Source organism: Tursiops truncatus, chromosome 1 (assembly GCF_011762595.2).
Source record: "Tursiops truncatus isolate mTurTru1 chromosome 1, mTurTru1.mat.Y, whole genome shotgun sequence".
Taxonomy (NCBI): Eukaryota; Metazoa; Chordata; class Mammalia; order Artiodactyla; family Delphinidae; genus Tursiops; species Tursiops truncatus.
The window spans coordinates 47,412,609-47,430,917 of record NC_047034.1 but is presented as its reverse complement, the minus strand read 5'-3'; the positions used below and the strand labels follow the sequence as shown (position 1 = coordinate 47,430,917).

Below are 18,309 nucleotides of genomic sequence, written 5' to 3'. Positions count from 1 at the left end.
TTGGGACTTCGTTGCTTCATGGGCTTTTCTCTAGTTGTGGCGAGCGGGGGCTACTCTTCGTTGCGGTGTGCGGGCTTCTTATTGCGGTGGCTTCTCTTGTTGCGGAGCACGGGCTCTAGGCACACGGGCTTCAGTAGTTGTGCTTGTGGACTCTAGAGCGCAGGCTCAGTTGTGGCACATGGGCTTAGCTGCTCCACGGTGTGTGGGATCTTCCCAGACAACGGATCAAACCCATGTCCCCTGCATTGGCAGGTGGATTCTTAACCACCGCGCCGCCAGGGAAGTCACCGAGATTGAGATTAGATATTAACTAACTATTAAAACCAGCATAAACCACAATAGTGCAGCCCTTCGTGTTACTATAAACTTCAAATGATGCAACAGTGTTTTCTCTTTTGCAGGATCAGATAGATATATATACATACATACATATATATATATATATATTCGTTTTCAGATTCTTTTCCATTATAGGTTATTACAAGATATTGAATATAGTTCTCTGTGCTATATAGTAAGTCTTTGTTGTTTATTTTATATAAAGTAGTGTGAATCTGTTAATTCAGCATGGATGGACCTAGAGAATATCATACTAAGTGAAGTAAGTCAGGCAGAGAAAGACAAATACCATATGACATCACTTATATGTGGAATCTAAAAAAATGATACAAATGAACTTATTTACAAAGCAGAAACAGACTCACAGACATAGAAAACACATTTATGGTTATTTGGAGTCTTAGAATTTCAATTCAGGGAGCACAGATTCCAGCAACCACAGAACAGTGTCCCCTCTGGGAAACAAAAAGCAGGAGTTTTTAAAGGAAAACAGAGAAGCACACTTAGTTTCCAAAAGTTTTTTGTGAAGAGTTGTGACTGGAAGGTATGTATTCTTTTTTTTTTTCCTGTTACAATTTATTGACTCATCAAGTGTGTTTCACTTGTTATCAGTAAAGGCACACTTCTGCACAGTTCCGCCGGATGCCTTCCTAAACAGAGAGCTTCTTCTTTTTTTTTTTTTTTAAGTCAGCAGGGTCAGCACAGTCACAGTGTAACAGGATGGAGCCCTAAAGTTTAAAATGGAGTTCCTGCTGACAGCTCCTTCCAAAACTTTCAGATCTGCAAGATGAAAAAGTTCTAGAGTTCTGTTTCACAACAATGTGAATATGCTTAACAGCAGTGAACTGTACACTTAAAAATGGCTAAGATGGGGAATTTTTTTTAATTTTTATTTTTTGGCCGCACCGCGTGGCTTGCGGGATCTCAGTTCCCCGACCAGGGACTGAACCCAGGCCACTGCAGTGAAAGCCTGGAATCCTAACCACTAGGCCACCAGGGAACTCCCAGTGTTGTGTTTTTCTTGGTCACAATTTTGAAAAATAAATTTAAAAGTAATTAATTTTTTTAAAAGGATTGCCCCAGTGGTGCTAAAAACCAACCAAAGTTGTAAGTCATAAATTTGTCATACCACCATTCCACACAGGTGTGGAGATTTTCTTCTAGGTACACTTTTCAACCAGAACATAGGAACAAGAACACAAAGACTGGATTGCTCTGGGGTTAGAGATGAGCAGGTTAGGTGGAGTAATATTGTGGCGAGGGAGGAAGGAGTTCAAGTTGCTAGCAGAAAAGTAAACTATGTGGTAGTTTTGAGGTCTTTGTGACTCAAGTAAGAAAAGAAAGCACAAAGATGTTGTAGCTTGGACTGTCGACTGAAAAAAAATGTACAACCTAAAAGTTGAGAATTATGTTTTATTCAGCAGACTTACTGAGGACTTAAGCCTGGGATACAGCCACTCAGCAAGCTCTGAGGGACTGTTCCAAAGAGGTAAGGGAGGAGCCTGGATGTATAGGAGTTTTCGGCTGGAAAAAAAATATATGTATAGTTGAACATCAAAAGATTATTGCTAATCATAAAAACACGCATCTCAAGTTAATGATTTTAGTGTTTTCTTGTATGGTAAGGTGCAAGAGATTGGGCTTATTGAAACCATTCCTTTGATATGCATGTTTTTCTCCATCCTGAGTTCCCCTTAGGTCGCACCGACCTGGTGCCTGCAGTGGCTGATGGCTGTTTGGCCGAAGCATCCTCTGTTTACTGAAATGGCAGGGACATCCTTTGTCCACATAACCATGTCCTCAGAATTTAGATATTCTAATTCCAAAGAGCGCAATGACTTGATCTAACCCCAACATCTGCTTGTGGATTTGTTTGATTCTGTTTCCTATTAATTGAATTTAGAAATGGAATGTATACTGTATACTTGCAAAACCGCAATTCAACACTCTTAGGCAAGCCACTAGGGAAGACGTTACTAGGTGATTGCTTCGTAAGCCTAGAATCAGAACTTGGAAACTTGATTTATCCTTTTTACACTTGATTTGTTCTTCTTAACAGTAGATCTTTCAACTATGGTAGTGTAAAGGAGGAAATTTTTTTTTTCCCCTTCTCTTTTCAATTGCTTTCTTCTATGCGTCATGTGAGTTTTAAAATATTGTCATGTGGGCTTCTCTGGTGGCGCAGTGGTTGAGAGTCCGCCTGCCGACGCAGGGGACACGGGTTCGTAACCCGGTCTGGGAAGATCCCACATGCTGCAGAGCAGCTGGGCCCGTGAGCCATGGCCGCTGAGCCTGCGCGTCCGGAGCCTGTGCTCCACAACGGGAGAGGCCACGGCAGTGAGAGGCCTGCGTACCGCAAAAAAAAAAAAAAAAAAAAAAAAAATATTGTCATGTATGACATGACAGACAGTGTCAACCATGGGGTTCAACACTAGAATAGTATAAAGATAATCTTAGTATAGAGATAATCCCCTGCTATAGGGATAATCGCCTGCTGTGGGATAATCTTGCCAAGGAGACAGTAATATTGGCATCTGCTTAGACATAACTCTCCATTGGATGATGCTTGAATGGGCACTGCCATCGACTGTCTCTGAAGTGGTTTCTCTTCCTTCCTTTCAGCTAAGGTTACCCTACTGCTCTTGTCCTAAACAAGGTGCTAAATAAATGATTCAAATATGTCAATTCCAATCCTGTGTCAATAAAATCCTATCCAGTGTCTTGATTGTTCTTTGGACTATATCCCAATCTCTTTTTGACTTTCCTACTTTACTTCTGCAGAAAGTTAATCACATCTATTAGATATAGATATCACTAGCTTAAGTCTCAGAAGAAAGCCATTTTTCCCTTTTAGGTAGTGGGGCATGTTTCAAAGCAATCAACAACATCTACTGAGTCCTGCTATGTGCTCAGCACCATGACTGACCTGAACACAAGAGTCAATAAGATCTGACCTCTGCCCTCAGGGAATTCACTCTAGTTGGAGACCAGGAAGATACACAACTACCTCACCATGTGTTAGGTTTAAGTACTCTACTTGAAATAGATAAAAAATATTATGAGGGCCCAGTGGGAGGAAATGTTCATTTTTTTCTGAAGGAATGTGAGTAAATATCAGAAGAGTAGTGCAATGTATCTTCTGTGATATGTATAATCTTTTTCTTCTCAGCCTTTCTCAACTGCATTTCCAATCTGTAATATAAATTTTAAAATATGACTAATATCTTTGGAGAGGAAAGACAGTATCATCCAGCGGGCTGAACACTAGAAGAGAAATGACATCTGCAAGTTTCTCTATAATTAACAGTTATAGTTTATCAAAATGAACTGCTCGGGCTTCCCGGGTGGCGCAGTGATTGAGAGTCTGCCTGCCGATGTAGGGGACGCAGGTTCATGCCCCGGTCCGGGAAGATCCCACATGCCGCGGAGCGGCTGCGCCCGTGAGCCATGGCCACTGAGCCTGCACGTCCAGAGCCTGTGCTCCGCAACGGGAGAGGCCACAACAGTGAGAGGCCCGCATACCGCAAAAAAAAAAAAAAATGAACTGCTCATGTCTCCTTAGCAAGTTTTTTTTGTACTGACAAAGTCTGCAGAAGAATAAGATTAAATACACAGCTCACCTCCACCAGGGGTCTCTACTTTGCAACACCTGGAATTTTCCTGGTAATGACATTTATCATTAAATGTGGTAGTTTTCCACTCTCTAGGGGTACATCGGTTGGCAAATTTGAAGAGTTTGTTGTTAACCTCTAGTATCTAAGCTGTAGGTGAATATAACAAATCGTTTACTCCAGGATGGTTGTGAAATTGTGATCTATAACAAGAAATAGATATTTGGTCTTTTTCCCATTTCTGGCACAGAGCTCCAAAACCCTCGAATTCCTGGAGATAAGAACAATAAAGGTGTCTCTTGTTATGTTAATGAGGTGACTTTTAGAAAGTACCTAAGGATGGGGGCTGGTTGCCAAGAGTACCAGGCATGAAAATTAGGGGTTGGAACTTTCAGTTAGAGTTGATGTGATCAACCCTATTTGAACCAATCTGCAGTGGCCAACGATATAATCGATCATGCCTATGTAGTAAAGCCTCCATGAAGACGCCAAAGGACAGACTTCAGAGAGCTTCCAGTTTTGTGAACTTGTGGAGATTTGGGGAGGGTGGTGCACTCGCACTGAGAGAAGACATGGAAGTGTTGTGCCCTTTCCCCATGCCTTGCCCTATGCATCTCTTCTATCTGGCTGTTCCTGAGTCATATCCTTTTATAAAAAGCCAGTGATCTCGTAAGTAAAACGTTTCCCTGAGTTCTGTGAGCCTCCCCAACAAATTAATTGACTGAAGGAGGGGGTTGTTGGAACCTCTAATTTATAGCATATAGGTCAGGAGCACAGGTGATAACCTGGCATTTGAAATGGGGGTAGGGAGCTAGTCTTGTAGGACTGAGCCCTTGACCTGTATCTCCAGATAGATAGTGTCAGAGTTGAGCTGAATTGTAGGAAACCCAGCTGGTGTTTGAGAATTGCCTTTTGAGGTGGAGAAGACCCCACATTCACACACATCAGAATTGTGACCAATGGTCGTCTTTCTTCTTTTAAAGGCCCAACATGCAGCAAAAATAGGAGCCGATGGCATCGCTGTCATTGCACCTTTCTTTCTCCAGCCATGGAACAAAGGTAGGTAGATAGGTCAAAACGCACAGTGCTGTACATGGTCTGCTTCTTTATGCCTTCATTCCAAATGGTTGTATTTAACTCATGAAGGTAAAGTATTATGGACTGGAGGCATGAAGTTGCAATGGTACAGTAGTTCTCCAGAATATTCAGCTTCCCTGGACCCATAAAAGAGAAGAAAAGACTCCATTAAAGGACTTCAGCTCTTTTGTCAAGTAATCTGAGTAGGTCATCCACCAAGCCCTGGGTCAACCTACAGGTGCCTGTGTTTGGGTCAGGTGTCCACTTTTGGCCAATCAGTTGCATAGAGTGTCAGAGTCACATGGCAAAGCATGAGACCATTGTTCTCAACAAAAGAGGAATATAAGTAATGGGCATTTTGAGACTACATGTACTATTCAAATTTGAGTAAGTGATGAATTTCAAAAGAGGTTTCACAGAAATATCCATTGTCTTCCAAAATATCTAATTATTGTTTTCTCTATGGAAACTATTTGTGGTTTCCAGGTATACTGAGTCTTTTTAATCCTTTTGATTAGCAAAAATGCAGGACAAATTTTAAAAGGATTAAAAACAGACAAAATGTTATTCGCATGCACGATTAAACAAATCCATAGCTAAATGTATAACAGGTCAAAATTGTCATGAAATATTACCTGTTATCAGTAAAATAGTCATTAATATTGGTAAGTAATTTAAATACTGCTATTTGGGAAATTTAGAATGAACATTTTAAAAGTTTTTTTCAGATGGTTTTAAAAAATTTTGCATAAGACAAATGAAAAATAACAGTACACAATAGTTTTGTCAAAATATTTATTATCACAGTATTCAAATGTGTTCATAAGCTTCTCTCCCACTATTCAGTGGCATCCAGATGTAGGCAATTCTGCTGGATTTATTTATCATCTGTAGTAATGTTGCTGCTGAAGCTCAAATTGGATGATGTAGAAAATCCCAGTTCCTCAGTAAACCAGAGTGAACTGTCTTCCGATATATCTGAATTTCTCTCCAAAAGGGAAAGGTACCAAACTCTGGTTGAGATGTGCCACTACTTTTATGACTTCCCATTTTGAGCAGATGTTGTTTATCTTTTTGTTGTAGAATTTACTGTTACAACTTTATTCTGATCCTAACGCAAAGTCTTTGCTGTTCACTGACCACACTTACCCTTCTGGGTAAGAGGAAAAGGATCCTGCCTGATGGGCTTCTGATTTTTGTAAGAGTATTTCATGAGCTTCTCTTAATATGTGGGAAGATTTGCACCAGGTTTTTAATAGCTCTTTAGTATGGTAGGAAACTGATCCTCTTATTTTGGCCTTTCTACAGAGAGGAAAATAAAACTTTGAATAAAGTGAATTGCAAAGACATTGCAGTAGCAGTCTCAGAGATGGTAAGAGTGGTCAAGAATTTTTGGCTTCCAGAAAGGATGGTTGCATTTCATTAGACGGTTCTTTGTGTTTTTTTTTTTTTTTTTTGGCTGCGCGGCCTGTGGTATCTTAGTTCCCCGATCAGGGATCAAACCCATGCCCCGTACGTTGGAAGCGTGGAGTCTTAACCACTGGACCGCCAGGGAAGTCCCAAGGTTCCGTTTTTTACTGGGGAAAGCCAGTGTTTTACACTTGTTCACACCATGACTTTTCCTGCTGTTCTTTCAGATGTCCTGATTAATTTCCTAAAGGAGGTGGCCGCTGCTGCCCCTGCACTGCCATTCTACTACTATCACATTCCTGCCTTGACAGGGGTAAAGAGTAAGTACTGCTTCTTTTCATGTTTCTTCACCTTCACCTCTCACATCGTACCCTATTTCACTAAGAAACCCCAACTCCACCCCACCTCACCCTGTATCACGAAAGCATAAAACTGTTGACTAGATGGTTCCAACAGCTCCAAAATAAGTCACTCTTATCAAAAATAAGTCAGCCCTTATCAATCATTGACACCTCCTTATAATGGAAGATTTTTAAGTATGAAAGATGAATTGACCCCTATGTACTTGTAGCAGACAACTTGTGTCTGTCACACACACCCCTCCGTCTTATGTGGGAAGACATAGCCTGTAAGCCCCACTAAGACAGCGATTGGGTCTACTTTGTACCCTACTGTGTTCTCAGCACCTGGCACACTGGAAGGTACTCCGATCTCTTCTCACTTTTCTTTTAGGTTTTCTTTTATCATTATCATACTTCCAGCAAGAAGATTGTTACAGTTAGATGAAATTTATTAGGTTGTTTTTAAAATGCCATTCCTTTCTAACTTCCTTAGAAGAAAAAATAGAAGTTGTGCTTTATAAATATCCATCTATTGTCTTCAAGGAACAGAAGATTTAGGGTTACAATTTGATAAGTACAGAGGAACTAGGAGGCAAGGGCAAGTGATTATGTTCAATATGTTCAATCTGCAGCCAGTTGCAGCTGAGAGCAGCCCCTGGCAGCTCAGTGCAGATGTGTGGCGCTAGATGAGATGTTCTCTGTTATTTTCTGGGGGTGTACCGGTGAATGAGACATTTATTGTTTTGAACAGTTCGTGCTGAGGAGTTGTTGGATGGAATTCAGGATAAGATCCCCACCTTCCAAGGGCTGAAATTCAGTGACACAGATCTCTTAGACTTCGGGCAATGTGTTGATCAGAATCGCCAGCAACAGTTTGCTTTCCTTTTTGGGGTGGATGAGGTAAGTTTCCCCCTGGTATATCCCAGCGGGTTAGTTTCCCTCTGCAACACTTGATGTAGCCGCTTATATAGTAGCATCTTTTCTCTTCTCTTTTTCATGAAAGTTAATACTCTTTGTCTGTTTCTGATCAGCAACTGTTGAGTGCTCTGGTGATGGGAGCAACTGGAGCAGTGGGCAGGTAAGCAGGACTCATTTTTCCCAATACTTATTAGTGTAAAATCCCCCACAGAGGCAGTCATCACCTGCACAGTTGTATTTCTTGCAAGTACACCTTTTCTAATAGAAATTGCCTTTCTTTGCCACATTCTCTTAGTGAAAAGGAATGAACTAGGGCTTAGCACTTTGTTAGCGACTCAGTCACTCTTATAAGAAGCATCTGTTGCAGTTAGGGGTGAGGCACAGAAGCTGAGAGCATGCACAGAACTTCTTTATCAGAAATTATTTGGTTACAAATAACAGAAAGCCATTCAAACTAGCTTATGTGAAAGAAGGTAAGTTATTATAAAATACTGGGAAATTTCATAAAACCCAAGGGGAGGAAGTGCAGTAAGGTCTCAGAGAAGATGAGAACCTAAAACTGCCAAGCTCTCAACAGCCAAGGCAGACCGTTCTCCACCTGTGGTCCTTTGGACATCCCTTTATTTGCCTTTCTCTCCAGATGGGCTTTCTCTGCTTCAGCATGCATGTGGCCAGTCATGGGACCCAAATGGGGCATCTCAGGATATCACTGGATAGCACTGCCAAGTCAGGTGTCCATGTAAGGTCCAGTCAGCTGCAGCTAGGGAGGTAGAATCAGTGGCCTGATGTCTACTCAGCAGAAGGCCTAGGGACGTTCAATTTGGCATGTCCACTGCACATGTTAACCTACTTCAGTAGCAGTGTGCCTGCAAGCAGATTGACTGAACTATTTACATTAACTGAAAGTGTATTTCCTCCCTGTGGAAAAAGTACAGGGGAAGCAAAGTAATACTCATAGCATATCTTGGTGAGCATGGCTTTGACGAAGAGTAGTTGGGTTGGATGTAATGGTAAGTAATGGTTTGTTCACTGAGCCAGGATGCCTGCAACATCCATCATCACTACAGGCCATTTCCTCCAAGGAAACCTGAATGCCTGGATCTGCTGACCTTGGAAATTCTTTTTTTTTTTTTTTTTCTGGCCCCCATACTAGGCATTTTTATTCTGTCAACAGAATCTGAAAGCAAAGTACATTTGATTACACTTCACTTCTCCTTAATTATGATCACATTCCTCTCTAAATGAGGATACTTCTGAGACCCCTGGGATTCAAATTAGAGTATTCTAAAACCCCTTAGACATTCATGCACATATTGCGACTTTGGGTGTTTCACATCTGCAGGTAACTTATCTCAATGATTATATTTTATTCTTCCCTACTTTTTTACGAGAAGATAATGTGAACTTCACGTTCTCAGAATGCCTTGTATTGACTCCAGGGACTACACTTATGAAGTACCAACAATATTCTGTTCCTGGTACACCAAGATGAAACTCTTTTCTGATCCTGAGTTACTGTAGGAGAAGTCATTAGAAAGTGGGGAAACATCTTTGTTCTGAATTTCTAGAACCTTCTGCCTTGCTGGTTTCTCTAAGAACTCAGTGATTAGTCTAAGATATTTGTCTTTATTGGTAGAGTTAGAGATTCTTTTTTAAGTCAGCAAGAACATTTTATGATATCAAATAACATTCTCATCTCCATTTTTTTCTGAAATGTAATAGAATAAGCAGTATGAAGGGATGGCAAGCTTCTCGACAACTCTGTTGCCCTTCTTTGAGACATAGTTTCTTCACAGCAAAATGGAAACCACACCTACCTCACCGGGCTCTGAGAGGATTAGACATGGTTTATGTCAGGCACCCGGAATACAACAGTCAATAAATGGTCCTTGTATTATTATTATCCGTATTAATATTATTACTAGAAACTAGTCTCTGGGTAACATATAACTTGGCAAAGAATTTAGGTAATCTGCTAGTATTTGCCCCTTTTACTGTGGTGCTACATTCACCCAGTTCCTCAGCATAGGGTTTTTGGGACCCACCTCAGATACTACTTTTTTTTTTTTTAATTTTTATTTATTTATTTTTGGCTGTGTTGGGTCTTCGTTGCTGTGCGAGGGCTTTCTCTAGTTGCGGCGAGCAGGGCCCACTCTTCATCGCGGTGCGCGGGCCTCTCACTATCGCGGCCTCTCTTGTCGCGGAGCACAAGCTCCAGACGCGCACGCTCAGCAGTTGTGGCTCACGGGCCCAGTTGCTCCGCGGCATGTGGGATCTTCCCAGACCAGGGCTCGAACCCGTGTCCTCTGCATTGGCAGGCAGACTCTCAACCACTGTGCCACCAGGGAAGCCCTCAGATACTACATTTTATCCACAGTTCTTACCTAGCATTGCACCTCTGTGTGCGCCCTGGGCCAGGTGTTGCCCTCAATCACTCCTTGCCAAATACACCTCTGTCTTTCACTTTTTTTCTAACTTTACCCTTTTCCTATTCTTCTCCCTTTTCTTTATTCCTTTTGGTGTTCTCTGCGTCCTCTGCACTGCTTAGTGTTGCTGGAAAACTCAGAACTAAAGATACCTGATCCTTTAATAGATTAGGGCCTAAAAATAGACTTCTGGAAGGCTTGGTAGATTTTTCCCTTTTGAGCATTAGAGGGGTTTGAGGAGCTGGACCTTCTCGCTAAGTTACTGATCCTGAAGATGTGCTGTTTTCTTTCCAGTACCTATAACTACCTGGGAAAAAAGACAAACCAGATGTTGGAGGCTTTTGAACGGAAGGACTTCTCCTCGGCCCTGAACCATCAGGTAAGCTTTCTTTTCCCTTCATATAAATCATAGCCTTTTTTCTTTCCCACTTGAGAATTCTTATTTTCTCTCATCAGCATTCCTACCACACCTGCCCTCCTTAAGATTGCCTAGCTGCTTCTTTCTGTATTTTCCTTCTTTTTCTTACTTTTTCTTGTTTAAAACCAAACCTGTGCCCATTATCCATGTTTCCTGCATGTCTCATCAGGACAGGCCCCACACAGGAATGACTCCTTTCTGTTCCTCCTAGAAATGATCTTATTTTTAGTCTACATTCAAAGTATTTTTATGACTGTGAAATAATGGTGATAGATTTTTGGGGAAATGACCACATGCCATCCCCTTGAGAACTTCACACCTGAGTCACCAGAGTATATAAGGAAGCTATGAGGCTGGTGATCTACAAAGGGGAGACTTAATCCAAAGTCAGAGCAGGTCAGTCCTCTTTGTCCTGGAAATGTGCTGAGAACTGAAAACATTCACCAGGCAGGAAACAAGAGCTGAATAGATGATCCAAAAGGAGACACTGGCTTTGAAACAGGAAGAGAAAAGCAGCAGGATCTGAAGTGTTCCAGGGAAGACCCCTGGGGGAAATGGTGGCTGCTGTTAATATTACAGGGAGGACAGCCTAGCTGTCCAGAGAAGGAAGAGCCTCACCGAAGGGTAGAACCAGCCCCACAGCTGGTAGTGTGTATACGTTAGGTAAACAGAATAAGGTGGAAAGAAATAGGGTAGGCACTACAGAGAAACTTCTGGAGGCCGAGAGGCCCAGGAACTTTCAGGATCATAAAAGTGACTGAGAGGAGTGTCCCAAGAAAATGAGTGAGCATGAAAGGCATAAGCAAGATCAGAGCAGGTGGTCAGTCCCAGTAAGTTTAGATAAGGGATCTTTTGAACAGGACAGGCCACCATCAGGGCAATCAGAAATTACAGAGCAGAAGTCGCAAAGCATCCTGGAGGTTTGAGGGAGTGACCTGAGCTCCAACCAAGAAGAGAACAGGAGGAAGCAGTTGCCAGCAGTGATTAAATACATCCCTACCCTTTAACCCTGCACACTGAGCAAGCCTAAATCTACTTCCTACTTAACTTAAAGTTTAAATAGCTTATTAATATTCACCTTTATTCAGCCCCAGACCAGGTGAAGCTGAAAGCAGGAACAGCATAAGGACTTAGGAAGCTATGTCAACTAGATTAAACATTGGCAAGACTTTGGTTTAAATTAAGATATGAAGTCTGAATTGTGTGGACTCTGCCATCTCTTTTCTTTTTTCTTAATTAGTTTATTTATTTATCTTTGGCTGCCTTGGGTTTTCGTTGCTGTGCGCGGGCTTTCTCTAGTTGTGACAAGCGGGGGCTACTCTTTGTTGCAGTGCGCGGGCTTCTCATCGTGGGGGCTTCTCTTGTTGCGGAGCACGGGCTCTAGGCACGCGGGCTTCAGTAGCTGTGCCATACGGGTTCAGTAGTTGTGGCTCACGGGCTCTAGAGCACAGGCTCAGTAGTTGTGGTGCACGGACTTCGTTGCTCTGCGGCACGTGGGATCTTCCCGGACCAGGGCTTGAGTCCGTGTCCCCTGCATTGGCAGGTGGATTATTAACCACTGCGCCACCAGGGGAGTCCCTGCCATCTCTTTTCATATATGATTTTCTTTTTCCTAAATTTCCCAGAAAAAATTATTTCTGAAAATTTCAACCTGTTCTGAGCTGAATGATGTGAAAATCATAGGATGGCGTAAACTGTGAAACAGCTCTGATACGGAACCTTTCCACTTAGTGGTTTCTTTTGTTGGTTGATTCAATTTCCATCTCTTTTTCTTTTTTTTCTTTTAGTCCTACTCAAATAAATCATCTCACCCAAAACAGTATTGGTAAGCAGTTTAGTTTACCACATTCTGTTTTTTCTTACAGAAAGCAAGTGTGAGCAGGTCTCATTTACTCACTTATTAATATACCATGGGCTGAACTGAATATATAATTTCAATAAAACTGGTCTCTGCCCTAAAGGAGTTTGCAGTCAAGTGAAGAAACAGAAAAATAAAAAGTTAGGGCTAAACTTACTCATTCTCATGGACTTTATTTTTGGCTGTGTTGGTCTTCGTTGTGGCGGCGAGCGGGAGCTACTCTTCATTGTAGTGCGCGGTCTTCTCACTGCAGTGGCTTCTCTTGTTGCAGAGCACGGGCTCTAGGCGCGGGGGCTTCAGTAGTTGTGGCACACGGGCTCAGTAGTTGTGGTGCACGGGCTTAGTTGCTCCACGGCGTGTGGGATCTTCCCGGACCAGGGCTCGAACCCGTGTCCCCTTCATTGACAGGCAGATTCTTAACCACTGTGCCACCAGGGAAGTCCATCATTCTCATGGCCTTAAATGCCATGTTATATTTATATTTACAAAGTGAGATGACACATGTACAGAGATATTCCTTATAGCATTGTTTATACTAGCAAAAGATAGAAACAGCCCAAATATCCACCCATAAGGAAATGGTTAAATACATTATGTTTGAGTTATTTAATGGAATTATATACAGCCCTTTAGAAGGATGAGATACTTTTATATGCACACATCTGGAGAGATCTCCATGATACATTAAGTGTAAAAAAAGCAACAAAGTAGAGACTTCTGAATGTAATGTGCCATACTTTGTGTGTTAGGGAAGAAAAGAACATGTGCATTTCTGTTTGTAAGGCTTGATACCAAAATTTTATTCTGCATTGACTTTTTTATTACTAGTATACAATTGATTAAAACAGCATAAAAGTAAAATGTTATTGAAAATGCATCTCTTGATGAGATGAATGGGAATCTTTTTTTTTAAGAATTGCTTCATGAATTTGTGGATGAATATTCTTTAATGCTAGGATGAGTTAAAGTTCAGCATCAATACTATTTCTGTTTTTTGCTTTTATAGAAATAAGTGCTGTGATACCCTGTTTATATATATTAGTAGATAAGAATGGAAGAAACTTTGGTATAGCAATGTCACTCAGTTCTTCGAGCAGTTTTTGAGTCATATGCTTGATCATTTAATGATTTTCAACTGACAACCTGAATCACAACATTAAAAGCAAAGTTGAAAGGAAAAACTTGAAAACCCTATGATTCTTTAGAGGACTTGTTATCCATTAATTAAAGGACTCACTCTGTCAGCTCTCTTTGTGGATGCCAATGCCAACATTTTGATTTGCTCCTTTATTTGGTTCCCAGAGGTGTCCCAAGGCAGTGATATAAGAGGTATGTCTTTATTTTTTCAAATGTAGGAGAAGGACTGTGAAAAGGGAAATATAAAAGGACAAGCTACACCTCCATTATGTGCAACTTCTTATTCTGATCAATTTTAGAAATAGCACTTACGGAAGTTGAGGGTCTAGAAATTGCCATAAATCTTAGCCTTGACCAAGTGCCCCTGAGGTATCTTGGAAAGTACCCTAGAGGTTAGAGTACCCCAGTTTGGAAACTGCACCAGCTGATAAGTTTACCTCTGTAACCTAGGTGGGTAAAGCTTGCCCTCCCCATCCTAACTCTCTATTGTACAATTCCTTCATTGGAGCTTCTTTTCTTCATGGGCTCATTTCATAAAAGCTTATATACATGAAAAGATCCTACCTTATCCTGGGTAGATCTCAGTCATCCTCACTTGGCTGTTCTTCTCCACTCCAACAGACCCTCAGAAGACTAAGGTGTGTGGACTTTTTAGTTTGGGGTTTCTGCAATTTGACCTCTAAATTCTTTAAATTATCACAGTTTAGTAATTACTGACTATAGATTTGTTTGTTCCTTTCCAGTTTTGTATTCAGAGATTTATCAACTTTGTGGTCAAACTAGGTAAGTTTCCCGCTTTGTCTCCTACTGGAGAGTGTAAAGGAAATAGACTTTCTCTGAGCGTTTCAGAGAAGGTGATGAGGGACTTTCATCACTTTCTCTGAGGGTTCAACAAGAACACCTTTTAATCAGCTACAAGCAAAGTTTTATTCCTAATACTAACTTTCAGGGCCAATCCTATAAAATGGTGAAGTAAACCTAGTTGGAAGGTCTTGGCAACCTTCTACAAATCTCTCTCCTCCATCTTAGCACTTTGTTCACCTCCCCACTCTGCTCACACACCATTTTTTTAACCCCTTCCCTCCTACACCATCAACACTCCCTCCCTTTACTTGCCTCTGCTCATTAAAATTCTACTACCACACTATAACTGATGTAAGCCTAAGTGTTTAGAGGAAGGCAGTTTGAATACAGATCTTACTAAACTGTGAATGACTGACAGCTCTCCCAAGAGTATCTGCAATTTTAAAAGAGTTTATTAACACAAGTAAGCTTAAATGGATGGAGGTTTGAATAATATGACAATGTAAAGTTTGAGGGAAATACAGTGAATTTGAGTAGAGAAACCTCTCCACAGTCTCCTAAGTCTTATCCCATAACAAATGATAAATGCCACTATTCACTCCACTTCCGCAAGAGACTGGCCCTTCCTGAGGACCTGGGTCAAGTCCAGGAAAAGTTTTAGGTTTATTCTTGGCAGACCTCCTACCTTCCTTTCAGAGCCTTTCTGCCTCTTCCTGGCAACCCCTCCCAAGCCCTAAGCACCTATTATGTACTGTGCCCCTCATTCTCACAGGGTTTTCAGCCAACTCTTTATCCTTCAAAGACAATGCTTCCCATTTGCTTTTCCACTTTGATGATTTTTGTCCTATTTGTGTACCACCAGTACTATTATTACCTAATATCATTCCCTTGTCCTAAGCAATACTTCTCACAAAATCGTGGGTTTAGCATATGTTCCTAAAATGCATTAAAGTAGATTTTGAACTACTACTAGTTCTATAGTTTTTTAAAGAACTAAAAGTTTACCTGTACATGTAAGATCACTTTGCATACCAGCAGTGATTCTGCAGTAGTTTTGTAAAGTATAGCTGTAAGGTATTAGCTGAAAGGATTTACTCTTTTGCCAGATTTTTGGCATTTTAAAAGAGGCCTTTTGAAGACAGTTTTTATGATCTAAAAGAACATATCTTTAAAGAGCTCGTTTCAGACTTCCTTGGGGGTTGGAATTTTCATGGTTTAGTCGAAGAAAGACTTTTTTTTTTTCTTTCAGGTTTTTTGAGATAAAACTGACATGCAGCACTGTATAACCCTGTTTCTGTTTTATTATGTTTGTTCATTTTTTTGTTTTTTAGATTCCACATATAAGTGAAATCATACAGTATTTGTCTTTTTCTGTCTGACTTGTTTCACTTAGCATAATACCCTCTAGGTCCATCTGTGTTGTCACAAACAGCAAGATTTCATTTTTTTATGGCTGAGTAATATTCCATTGTATATAAGAGAGACTTAACCTTAATAAACATGATAAAGCCTTATCATGAAGGTAGCTCTCAGTCTTCCACCATTCATAATAAGCCTAGGAGGGCCATTTTGCATTTAGCAAAGTATATTCTATATATTTAGCCAAGCTAGTATTTTTCTTCCCAATGCTCAATTGTTACTGTAACCAAATTACCTTAGTAAAAGAAAGTTACTGCTCATACCTTTGATCCAAGAGCAATAGCCAGTTAAGAAAACAAATATCTTCCTGTGCTATATTCTGGATTACTTCCTTAGAACTACCTTCAAAATCACTAATTCTATCTTTAGCTATGTTTTCTGCTGGTTAGTTTTACTGATTATATATTTTTAATTTCCAGCATTTCTTTTTGGCTTTTTCTTCCAGATCTTCCTGTTCTTTATTTATATGCCCTTCTCTTAGCCTATGGCTTCTATTCTTACGTTTATCTCTGTGAAGCCTCTTTCAGAATTTTGTATCATCTTTTCTCAGGATGTAAAATTTGTCAGTTGTGCATTTGCTGTCTCTCATGCAGCTTCTTTTTCCTTGTGTGCTTTGTAATTTTTAACTCTGATTTCATCTTCAGAGACAGCTGTTTTCTGGAGAATCCATCGTACTCTAGGTTGTGAGTTGTCCCATCAAATGATTTTACATTTGCCTCTGCTAGGACACTATAGTTTCATCAGTTCTAACCAGTCTTTAGGTATATTTCTTAGTATGGTTCCTGTACCAAGCACAGAATGCAAATACGGATCCAGCATTCATCTATGGCACAGGCTTGGGATTTCATTTATATGATTTTTTTCCTTCCACACCCTGGCAGAAGTCATGCTTCCTTGCCTCTCAGACCAGTGGGCCAGTTTTTTTTTCTATTTCTTTTCATAGAAGGTTGGCTACCAGTTTTATATGGGGAGTTTAATTCCAGCTCTTTGCTGTGTACAGACTCAAGGCTTCATCTTGCATTCCTGCCCTAGTCTAAAACAGCAGCATTGAGTCATAAACTACCTTAAATAGTGCATTTCTCAGGTACTTCTTAGATTTGTTTGAACTAAATTGTGACCTAGTGACCAAGTCCTACATCATTCAATGCACAACAGTGTATCCCTGAATCAGATTATCCTCATGGACCACTGGCTTCAGCAACTCCTTACTACTCTGACCTCTTTACTCCTGATACTTCTCGTTCCTCCTTCTTGCTTCTGAGGTTGACTTTGAGTCTCACTTTGTTTTGTTTTACAGTTTGTCAATTTGTTCAAAAGTTTCCAGCATTTCTATATGTTTAAAGCAGGAATAGGGATTTCCTACATCTGCTCAGTCTGCCATATTGACAAGAAATGTTCCCATCGTTTAGTTCCACTTTATCCTGTTATAGTAATCACTGTAAGAATATGATCTCTTCTTTCGAGTGTTTGTGGCAAAGTGGACAGTGCCAGCCATGTTTCCTCATTTATATTTTCCTGTCTAGGTTTTGGAGTGTCGCAGACCAAAGCCATCATGACTCTTGTCTCTGGGATTCCAATGGGCCCACCCCGGCTTCCACTACAGAAAGCCTCTAGGGAGTTTACTGATAATGCAGAAGCTAAACTGAAAAGCCTAGATTTCCTTTCTTTCACTGATTTAAAGGATGGAAACTTGGAAGCTTGTAGTTAGTGCCTCTCTATCATATCAGGGTGTGTACGTTGAGATATAATCCACTTTGAATACTGCATTCATTTCTCAAAAACTTTTTAGATGAGTTTGAACTAAACTTTCCTAGCAAATGAAATCTTGCATCAATCAACAAGTATTTAAATACCTACTATGATCTTTTAAAAGTTTTAATTTATGAAGGGGCAAAAACTGTAAAAGGAGTTATGAGCCCTAAGTCATTCAATATGTCACAGAATTTTGGTGGAGAAGTTTTTACATAAATGGATAATATGGAATCAAGAGGAAAATTGTAATTGATTAATTCCATCTGCCTTTGGGAGCTCCCATTATCTTGATTTCTGGTTGTTAATCCTATTTTAAAGTTTTCTAATTTTAAACCACCATAATGTACTTTCATTTTAATAAATATTCATTTGGAATCTAGGACAACTCTGAGCTATTGCATTTAGGCAGACATGCTAACTTTAATGCCAGATTACAGTGAGACTCAACTATGCACAACTGTTAACAAACCAGTTCACTTGGCTGCTCAGTCTAACTCTAGAATATCTGCTTTCGGATTAATTGCGATGTCGCAGTTTTCCCCCAAAACATTGGGTTAGGTGAAGACTTGCTTCAGTTACTATAACTAAAGGGCCGTTAGGGTGGTTTTCACATAACAAAGGAAAGGCCTTCCCCAAAGATGAATTCAAGTCTCTAATTGTTGCTATAGAGAACTTCTCAAAGTTTCAAAGAGCTCTCTGCTCTGGGCACCACAAACTTCCCCTTTCCTCACTGAGAAGAAAGTGTCCCTCAACAGTGCCCTGAATTATTGGAAATGAAAGCCAGCATCCCTTCTGCCGT

General features: G+C 40.6%; 1 protein-coding gene across 4 annotated transcripts in view; it reads left to right on the top strand.

Moving 5' to 3' along the window:
* NPL (N-acetylneuraminate pyruvate lyase) overlaps positions 1-18,309 on the top strand; it is a 48,101-nt gene that overhangs the window by 18,473 nt on the left and 11,319 nt on the right. Inside the window, exons 6-13 of one of the 4 annotated variants that reach the window (XM_073803637.1) lie at positions 4,934-5,009; positions 6,665-6,757; positions 7,530-7,678; positions 7,810-7,856; positions 10,417-10,501; positions 13,701-13,727; positions 14,279-14,318; positions 17,282-17,312. In XM_073803637.1, coding sequence (XP_073659738.1) covers positions 4,934-5,009; positions 6,665-6,757; positions 7,530-7,678; positions 7,810-7,856; positions 10,417-10,501; positions 13,701-13,724 — 474 coding nt within the window. In that variant the 3' untranslated portion in view covers positions 13,725-13,727; positions 14,279-14,318; positions 17,282-17,312. Of the gene's footprint in view, positions 1-4,933; positions 5,010-6,664; positions 6,758-7,529; positions 7,679-7,809; positions 7,857-10,416; positions 10,502-13,700; positions 13,728-14,278; positions 14,319-17,281; positions 17,890-18,309 lie in introns of those variants that run through there. The other 3 variants (XM_019952582.3, XM_073803636.1, XM_073803638.1) reach the window with 3 other exon arrangements.